Source organism: Pteropus medius, unplaced genomic scaffold (genome assembly GCF_902729225.1).
Source record: "Pteropus medius unplaced genomic scaffold, Ma_sr-lr_union100, whole genome shotgun sequence".
Lineage (NCBI taxonomy): Eukaryota > Metazoa > Chordata > Mammalia > Chiroptera > Pteropodidae > Pteropus > Pteropus medius.
In genome coordinates this window covers 769,575-780,043 of record NW_024345919.1, presented here as the reverse complement: position 1 = coordinate 780,043, position 10,469 = coordinate 769,575, and the positions used below count along the sequence as shown (strand labels likewise).

At 34.4% G+C, this 10,469-nt stretch overlaps 1 protein-coding gene across 1 annotated transcript; it reads left to right on the top strand.

Annotated features, from left to right (window-relative positions):
* Positions 1-279: 279 nt before the first annotated feature.
* On the top strand, positions 280-1,215 carry OR8D4 (olfactory receptor family 8 subfamily D member 4). The gene has a single exon (XM_039874848.1). The coding sequence runs from the start codon at positions 280-282 to the stop codon at positions 1,213-1,215; it is 936 nt and encodes a 311-aa protein (XP_039730782.1).
* The last annotated feature ends 9,254 nt before the right edge of the window (positions 1,216-10,469 follow it).

Here is a 10,469-nt window from a genome sequence, read left to right as displayed (position 1 = left end):
GTTTTATACTTCACTAAAAGAATTTGAGCACTAAATAGAATGAAATTTATGGATCCTGAAATCTATAGGTAGACTGATGCTTAATGTTTTATCTGAGTGCTTTTTGGCGTGTCAAAGTCCCTGTACATCAATGGAGGCACAGACTTAGTGACAAGGGGATAAAATAACTTGGATTCAGTGTTTCCATACCTAAGCTGTGGGGAATTGGAGATAAACTGAGATTCTGCCTATCTAATTTGAATTTTTTTTTTCTCATCTCCACAGATCTCTCAGAGGAGAATGGGTATAAGAAATCAATCCACAGTGACAGAGTTTCTTCTTTTAGGATTAACTGACCAACCAGAGCTTCAGCTGCCCCTTTTCTGCCTCTTCTTAGGGATTTATATAGTCACTGTGGTGGGAAATCTCAGCATGATCTCAATAATCGGGTTAAGTTCTCAACTTCACACCCCCATGTATTATTTCCTCAGTAGTTTGTCTTTTTTGGATATCTGCTATTCTTCCGTTATTACCCCCAAAATGCTGGTAGGGTTTTTACGCAGAGATAAAACTATCTCTTATTCTGGATGCATGACTCAGCTGTTCTTTTTCTGTATTTTTGTCATTTCTGAGTGCTACATGTTGGCAGCAATGGCCTATGATCGCTATGTCGCCATCTGCAGCCCCCTGCTCTACAATGTCACCATGTCCTTTAAGGTCTGTAACCTGCTGGTGGCTGCTGTCTTCTCAGTAGGTTTTACTGATGCTGTGATTCATGGAGGTTGTATATTAAGGTTGACTTTCTGCAGTTCAAATGTCATTAAACATTATTTCTGTGACATTGTCCCTCTTATTAAACTTTCCTGTTCCAGCACTTATATTGATGAGCTTTTGATTCTTGTCATTGGTGGGTTTAACATGGTAACTACCAGCCTGACAGTCATCATTTCATATGCTTTTATCCTCTCCAATATCCTCCGCATCCACTCTAAAGAGGGCAGGTCCAAAGCATTCAGCACCTGCAGCTCCCACTTGACAGCTGTTCTTATATTTTATGGGTCTCTTATGGCCATGTATCTCAAACCTGCTTCTAGCAGTTCACTCACCCAGGAGAAAGTATCCTCAGTGTTTTACACCATTGTGATTCCCATGTTAAACCCCCTCATATATAGTTTGAGGAACAAGGAAGTGAAAAATGCACTGATAAAACTTTTAAGAAGAAAAATGTCTCCATAATGAATATGCTCTTTTAAGATTTATTTATGTATGCATGGTTGTATGTATGTATATATGCGTTTATGCTCTTTGTCTTTAAACATAATTTGAAGTGGTGAAATTATATATTTCTATTTCTGAATATATATCTTAAATTACGTATATGCAAACTGCTAAGTATATTTACACAATACGATTAATAAAATGCAAAACAACAGGTATGAAAATGAGAAGTAGCAAATATTTTTTAATTAAACTTTAATAAATAAATAAATAAATAAACTTTAATACTATTGCTGGGATTGAACTTCATTTTTTACCTTTATTTTCCTGAATCTAAGCAAAAAGAAAACAAAATCATTATGTACTACATAGTCATGTCAGAAAAAAAAAAAACACACACAAAATTATTTTGGTGAGTCAGTCCACTTATTTATCTCACTCAAAATGAGAATTTTCTTAATAAAATTTGTGTAAGAAATATCGAAAAGTGTGATGGAAATATTTTTATTTACAATAAATGTGGAAGAATTTTTCAATTGTTTCTTTAAAGCACTTTTTAAAGGCCAACATTATAACAAAGTGAGATTCATGAAGACAATCCAGCAATTAGCTAAACTTATACAGTGTCAATATTTAGAATCTAGTGATCCAAGGATAAGACTTAGGACATCTAGATGAGAAGATGATGTTCATCAAGTCTCATTTAAATATCTTGTTTTATTCTGTATGACCAATATATGTGTAGTATTTTACAATTTTGTACTTAATTCTTTTGAGTTGATATTTTTTCCTCCAGGCTGTAAACTAAAAGTGTCTTTCATTTTCTTTTTATAAAACATTTTGAATAAAACATAATAAAAAGTTCATAGTTTTCGAGAATAAACCCATACACAATAAACCATTATAATGAACTGTACCATGATAATGAACTATATGAGGAAAGTAATGTGTTCATTAATTTATTTACCCAGCATATGCTTATCACAGACACTAAGTGCCAGGCACTAAGTATTGGAATATGATGGTGACTATAATAGAAAACGTCTCTACTTATTTTTGGTGGGTGGGGGTTGGCAGGTGCTACAGAAACAATAAAATCAATAAGCATGATAATTACAGGTATTGATAAATACTTTTTAAAAAAATAAGGTATCTAAATGTTTAATAGATTCAGAGCAATTCTCAGGAGAGCTCTTTGAAGAAAAGACATTTGAATAAAACCTAAATGAAGCAAAGAGCACAGTTATGCAAAAACAGAAGGGCAGAAGCAGTACTAAGTACCGAAGCTGGGACACACTTGGCCCATTTCCAAAAACAGAGAAGGCAGTACGGCCAAGAAATAATAAAAGAGGGGGAAACGTTACTAAAGGAGGCTAGAAAATAGGCAAATGCTAGATTATGTAAGGAGTTTAACTTTTATTCTTAGTACAAAGAGAAGCCACTGCTATTTTTAAAAGCAGAGTGATGTAATCTGTTTCAGATTTGAAAAATGTCTTCTAGTTAAGAAGAAAATATATAGATGTGTATGTGCATGTTTGAGGGGCTATTGGCCATGGCAGAAACACAGAAAACATTTTGAGTCTATTGAAATTATCTTGGCATGAAAAGATGTAATTTTAAAGTAATGGCAATAGAGATGGAAAAAAATGGATGGCTTCAAGACACATATCTGATGTTGAATAAATAAGGTTTCTGTTGAATTCAAAGTGTGATTCCTGAGGATGATAAATTTTGATAAGTTTATACTTAAAAAATTAGAAATTAGAGAAATGTAAATAATGAAAGTGAGTCAAGACTCACTTTTAAAAAATATAATTGGACCATAAAAGCCTAACTAGTTACAATATTTGAGCTTCATATCTGTCTTTGTGTCTAAGCAGCCAAAACAAAGGTAAATACTGTAGTAGAAAAAGTTTTACAATTCTCACTATTAGAAAAAAATGAATTAAAAAAAAATCATTCCAAGTATTAATGGTAAGCAACAGTGTAAGTTGGCAGTTGCTTTTCACCCTCTCTGTAAGCATTAGCAGACTCATTAATTTCATTATGTTACACTGCATTAACAAACAACCTCCTAAATTTCAGTGGCTAACAGAAGAAAAAAAAACCTTCTTTAACACCCATATTGGATGTTGATGGCTCCCTGTTTGATCTGTCTCTGTCCCACATATTTCATTCTGGATTTAGGCTAAATCAGCGGCCCCTATCAGAGGCATGCTATTCTTGTGAGAGCAATAGCTAAAACTTTAGCTCAGACATTGAGTACATCAGGTCCACTCACATGCCATTTTCTAAAATAGGTCACATGGCCAGTGTAACAATGAGATGTGTAAGTGGAGACAGGTAACCCTCTTGTAAAGAAAAGGGGTGCATAATAATTGAGAACAATAATACAATCTACCAATGTTGGTTAATATTTGCTTATATATCCCTATTCTATCCCTTTACTTTTTAATCATTATTTCTGCTTCTGTTTTAAATGTGTCTCCAGTAACCAAAATATAGTTGAATTTTTTAAACCTAATCCAATACTTTCTGACTTTTAATAAATGGAAATGTCAAAGATTTATGGCTTTGATAGGAGGAAATTGATGAATCCCAGGAACTAAATTTGTGATATTAACTAAATGAACTAGACAAGAGCCGCAATGCAAAGAACATGTACGGAAGTAAACTGTCAGAGAGTAATGCCATTCCATGTCCAGTTGCTTTGGAAGGTCTCTAACCATATCTTTTGGAAATCATTTGGTCAATCTAGAAAATGTCTGTGTTCACTTACTGGCATATAACCATCACTCTAATTTACCAGCCTAAGGATTTTTAGACTAATATAAGGATTAGGGATAAACTAGTATAATAAAGAGAAAGTCACCTTTAATAGGTTTTAGCAAGAATGGAAGAATTTTTCTCCATTTTAATAGAGGAAGAAAAGTTTATCATTTTTAGATCATTGGATGGATCATTATTGCCAGCATTTCTGGAAAGAAAAATCTGACATAATTTTGGCAATTATTTGGAGACATCAAAACTTTTCTGTTTCAGTTTTCCTAAAACTCTAAAGCTGGCCACCAAGCTTGTGTTAACTGAATAAAACAAAACACCTGCGGTAATTACCCTTAAGTCCTGGACATATCTATTTGGTATCTCCAACTAAACTTTGTAATCGTGATTGATTTTTCAGGATTAAAATACTTTAATTACAATAATAGTATGTTGACCTCTTTTACATCATATTCCCAAGAGCCATGCTTAATTAAATTCTTAAGAGCAAGCAAGAGCTTCAAATATCACTGTTTATCCATGGCCTATTTTCATAGAGGAAAGGACATATCACATCCTAGATTTAGAGAAAAAAAAGAAGAAGAAGTTCATCAAAATTCTATCTTTGAAATTTGGAGTTTTCAGAATAAATGTATGAAACTGGTAAGCAGCTTATTAATCAATGTAATGATAGATTTTGTGACAGAACTGTACAGATATAATAGGCCATCCACAGTAAGTCTCTCAGGCTAGAAAAGTATTTGGGAGGAGGTTGGTATTTAGCCTCTGATAGATCTATAGGAAATTGATGAATCCCAGGAACTAAATTTGTGATATTAACTAAACAAACTAGAACCCTAAATATCCCTTCCAATCCTGAGATTATTCTGAATCTAAACTGTTTCAGATACTCAACTACTCAAAGTAGTAAGAATAATATTTCCAAATGTGGAATGTGGAAGTGAGAGTAACATTTCTGCAACAACTAAACTCAAGAACTGAGTCCCAATTCAGCTTTGCATTATCTATCATTCATTAAGACCATAACCAAAGGCTCTCTGATATTTTCTCCCTTTACAAGAGTGGGGATGAGTCTGTATTGTGCCTGTCTATAAGAATGCAAGTCTTTGGAGTCAGACAAAATTGGCCTTGAATCTGGTTTTACCACACACTAGCTATATGATTTTAGGTAAGTTATTTGGACTCTGCGCATTTCAGTTTTTTCATGAGCGAGATGTAGATGACTGTACCCACTTCCTATTCAAAAGATTGTTTAACTTATCTGTATGAAATAGCAGAGCCTTGAAAGAAATTAAAACAACTACTACCAAAATCGTAAGGAGACTATGACAAATTCAAATTCAATAATAGGGATGATTTAATATACATCTATCAGAAACTGAGAGCTTAAAACAAGAGGATAGTATGGAAATAAAAGCTGCAAATCTAAAAATTAGCAAAAAATTTTTGCATCTGAAACATGGAAGACACATATTCTTTTCTAATGCCATTCAAATTTGTAAAACACTTTTAAAAAGTACCTGGCACATAATAACCAAGCATGCAATGTATGTTAGCTAGTATCACAGCTATTACCTGAAACCTAAAGATAGAAATTAAAGCCTTTTGAGAAGATGAGAATAGTGACTTCATCTCTATGAGCTTCAGGCCAGTATTGGGACCTATTGGTGGAATTTACTGGAAAATAAAGGTTTTACCTCAAGTAAATAAAGAATTTTCTAAGGGTCAGAAATGATTGAATATGAAATAAGACACATGAATAAGCAATTAATTTCCCACAACTGAAAGATTCTAAGCATAGATCATTAGACTTTTTGGTGAGGAAGATATGGTAGATTTGGACAGATGACCCCTGAATTCCCAATATTATGAAGTTTTCCAAGAATTCTAAGTCAGAACAAGAAAACGACTCATCACACAGCATTTAGAAAGAATTGATAAAGACTAACTGAAACTTTTAGCAAACAATCGGTCAGAAGGGTCTATGAGAGGAACTAGGACTTACAGAAGTTCTCTCACTGTATGTAATCACAAGAACTCTACACATGAGAACCCTACAAGAAGAATTCTGTTTATAATAAAGCTCTACGTTTCTAACTTCCTCTGAAGATCCCTTTGGGGACATAGGTTATTTCTACTGAAATAAGTCAGTTTTGCCCAGTATTAGACTGTGCCATCTCATCAAGAAGAGTACCACTCAGCACTCAGCTCATCCTATAACTGGACTCTCCTTAGGATTAGTTATTTCTCTAGAACTGGCTTTTAGCCTTCAGCCTGGTCCTCTGTGATAAGATTGTTCTAGGGTGAGGCTGGCTGGTGTCTGACCTGTAGATTGCTTGAGCTGTCATAAATTATCTTGGGTTGTGGCTCTAGAGAAAAGTCTCAAAAATAAGATCTCAGCTATCTAAATATTTTAAGACTGGTCCTCCTCCACCAAGTACATGATTAAAAGCCGTGGGCAATTTTCATGTGCATATTTCACTAAATGGATAGACCTGAATCAAAGTAATTCAGAAAATCAGTGGCTACTCTGGGGAACAGTGCTCAACCCACTGTTATAAAACAGACCCTGCTTCAAAGTAGTAAAACAGTTCAAATAGTAGGGATTTCAAATAAACCTCAACAGGTTTATACCTCTGAACCAATTCCTTTATTTTATTTTATTTTATTTTTTTTCTGAACCTATTCCTTTTTGCTTAGGCTTCTTAAGAGCTACACATTTCTCCTTAGTTCTTCTAACCCTACCCATTTATTAGGACAAGATTTCCTAAAGGAGTATCATGCTAGAATATCCTTTTCCCTAAATAGAGAACTAATGTTAGAGTTTGATGGTAATTGTGAGAATGATCAATTAGATAGATTAAATGGCCTTTCAACATCTTTTACTTTTTTCCATTTTTGACAGTATTGTAGCTGAATCTGAGAGCTCTGATCAATTGTCCCTATTGAACCACCTGCCATTGTCTTTATGGGCAAAATCTTTAATTGAAATTGGCAGAATCCACAGTGTACCTACTATTAAGATTCAAATTGATCCTTCAAAACCTCTTCCCAGAATTAATCAACAACTTTTAAAGTTATAAAGCCCCTGATAGAAAATTACATAACTCAAGACCTTATTATTCCTTGCACCAGTCCCTGTAATACTCTTATTTTACCTGTGAAAAAGCCAAAGGGATGAGAGTGAAGATTAGTCCAGGACCTCCAAGCAATAAACCATATTGTTATCTCACGACACCATGTCGTTCCTGACCCTCATACACTACTAGCATCTATCCTAATTGGAAGTAAATTCTTTACAATAATTGGTTTACATAGTACATTCTTTAGTAACCCAGTTGATGAAGCTACCCGATACTTTTTGCCTTCACTTGAGAAGGAAAACAGTTTACCTGGACAGTAATGCCTTGGGGTTTTACTGAATGCCATTCTTATTTCTCACAAATTCTAAAGACTGATTTGCATGATATACTTTTCCCTAAATGTTCCACCTTGTTGCAATATGTGGATGATTTACTTCTTTGCTCTTCTTCTCAGGTCTCCTCACAGGAAGATAGCATCCATCTGTTAGAACTTTTGGCCTTAAAGGGATATAAGTTCTCTAAAGAAAAATTATAATTTTTCCAAACTCATGTTTGATATTTGGGACTTTTGATATTAGAACAAGTACTACACCTGGGTTCAGATAGGCTTCATAGTGTCCTAAATTTCCCAAGGCCCAAAACTACACATCAGTTTTGAGGTTTTCTTACTGGTTAGCTATTGCTGAAATTGGAACCCAAATCTCTCTCATGGCAAAACATCTAAGTGTCTGACTAAAGAATGGCAGTCCTGACCCAATTTTGGGAGAACAGGTGACATAGCCTTTAAAGTCTTAAAAGAGAGTTTAATAAATCCACCTGTTCTTGGGCAGCCTATCAGATTCCCTTTTTCCTTTTTGTGCAATAAAAGAGAAGGGGAAGTTAGAACCATAGAACATTATTGTAAACATAGTTCTTCCTGTAGGGTTCTTGTGATTATATAGAGTATGAGAACTTCCATAAGCCCTAGCTCCTCTCTTAAACTCCCCAGACTGATTATGTTTGCTTAAAGTTCCAGTTAGTCCTTATCAGAATCAAACAAAGCTAATTATGAAAAATTGAGATCATTTAATGTTTAAATACATAGAAATATGTACTAAGAACTGTAGGGTCAGTTTTGAATCATCTGCAGGGTATAAGAATATCTTCCATTTTACATGGTAGGAGCATAAGCATATGCAGAAAACAGTGTGGCTTACATGATCAAATAGTTTTAGGACCTTTACACTATCAAAGGTTTTATCGCAGACAGAAGTTAAGCAGGTTCCATAGCGATCTGGTATCACATCATCATCGCATATTAATATTTTCACATTTTTATTACTCATGGAGATGGAGTTGACAATATTTTTTTCTCCATGTTTTATCCTTACAGATGCCTTTTTCACTTCCATCTACCCTGCTCACAGTCCTATATATTTATTTTATTTCATTAAGTTTATTGGGGTAACATTGGTTAATACAATTATATAATTTTCATGTGTACATTATAATTTAACATCTGTATATTCTATTGTATGTTTACCACCCAAAGTCAACATACAGCTACCATATATTTGATCCCCTTTACCCACTTCGCCCTCCCCCATCCCCTATATTTGACCTTCTTTATCCCGTCTACCTCCCCGCTACTCCCCAACCCACTACCCTACGGTAATCACTAGTCTATAGTACATGTCCATGAGTCTCTGTTTGTTTGTCCTGTTCATTTGTTGCTTTTAGGTTTATATCCCATATCTAAGTGATATCATGTGATTTTCAACTTTTTCTGTCTGGCTTCTTTTGCTTATCATGATTATCTCGAAATCCATGCATGTTGTCTCAAATGGCAGTATTTCATCTCTTCTTATGGATGAGTAATATTCCATTGTATATATGTACCACAGTTTCTTTAACCAGTCATCTATCACATGACACTTTGGTTGCTTCTACATCTGTCCACTGTGAATAATGCTGCTATGAACATTGGTGTGCAAATATCTTCATGGATATGAGTTTTTAAGTCTTTGAGATAAATACCCAGTAGAGGGATTGCTGGATCATATGGTAGATCAATTCTTAGTTTTCTTAGGAACCTCCATACTATTTTCCATACTGGCTGTACCAATTTGCAGTCCACCAGCAGTGTATGAGGGTTCCTTTACTGCACATCTTCTCTAACATTTGTTATTACTTGTCCTGTTGATTATAGCTATTCTATCAAGTGTGAGACGGTATCTCATTGTGGTTTTGATTTACATTTCCCTAATAGCGAGTGATGTTGAGCATCTTTTCATATATCTGTTGGCCATTTGTATGTCCTCTGGGAAGAAGTGTCTGTTCAGGTCCTCTGCTCATTTTTTGATTGGCTCATTTCTTTTTGGTTGTTATTGAGTTGTATGAGTTCTTTGTATATTTTGGATATTAGGCCCTTATTGGAAGCATTGCTTGCAAATATATTTTTCCATTCTGATGGTTGTCTCTTTACCTTATTGACGGTTTCTTTTGCTGAGCAGAAGATTTTTAGTTTGATGTAGTCCCATTCATTTATTTTTGCTTTTACTTTCTTTGCCTTTGGGTTCAATTTAATAAATTCCTCTTTAAGTCCAAGGTCCTTGAGTTTAGTTCCTATGTTTTCTTCTATGCATTTTATTGTTTCAGGTCTTATACTCAGGTCCTTAATCCATTTTGAGATAATTTTGACGTGTGGTAATAGACAACAGTCTAGTTTCATTCTTTGGCAAGTGGCTTTCCAGTTTTCCCAGCACCATTTATTGAAGAGGCTTTCCTTTCTCTACTGTACGCTTTTCGCTTTTTTGTCGGAAATTATTTGTCTATGTAAATATGGGTTTACTTCTGCACTCTCGATTCTGTTCCACTGGTCCATGTGTCTGTTTTTCAGCCAATACCATGCCATTTTGATTACTGTCGCTTTGTAGTATAATTTGAAGTCGGGCAGAGTGATGCCTCCAGGCTCGTTCTTTTTTCTCAGGATGACTTTGGTAATTATGGGTCTTTTGTGCTTCCATAAAAATCTGATGATTTTTGGTTCCATTTCTTTAAAAAATGCTGATGAGAATTTGATGGGGATTGCATTAAATCTGTATAATGCTTTAGGTAATATGACCATTTTAACTATGTTGATTCTTCCATTCCAAGAACACAGAATATCTTTCCATTTCTTTGTATCTGCTTCGATTTCTTTTAATAGAGTCTTATAGTTTTCATTATATAGATACTTCACGTGTTTCATTAAATTTATTCCTAGGTATTTTATTCTTTATGTTGCAATTACAAAAGGAATTATTTCTTTCCACTTCTTTTTCAAACATTTCATTATTAGAGTATAGGAACGCTCAGAATTTTTGAACATTAATTATGTATCCGGAGACTTTACTGTATTTCCTTATTGTTTCTAGTAGTGTTTCTGTG

What these genes read in the sequence shown, in the direction of transcription:
- OR8D4 (XM_039874848.1), top strand. Translation starts at nt 280, where the DNA reads ATGGGTATAAGAAATCAATCCACAGTGACAGAGTTTCTTCTTTTAGGA.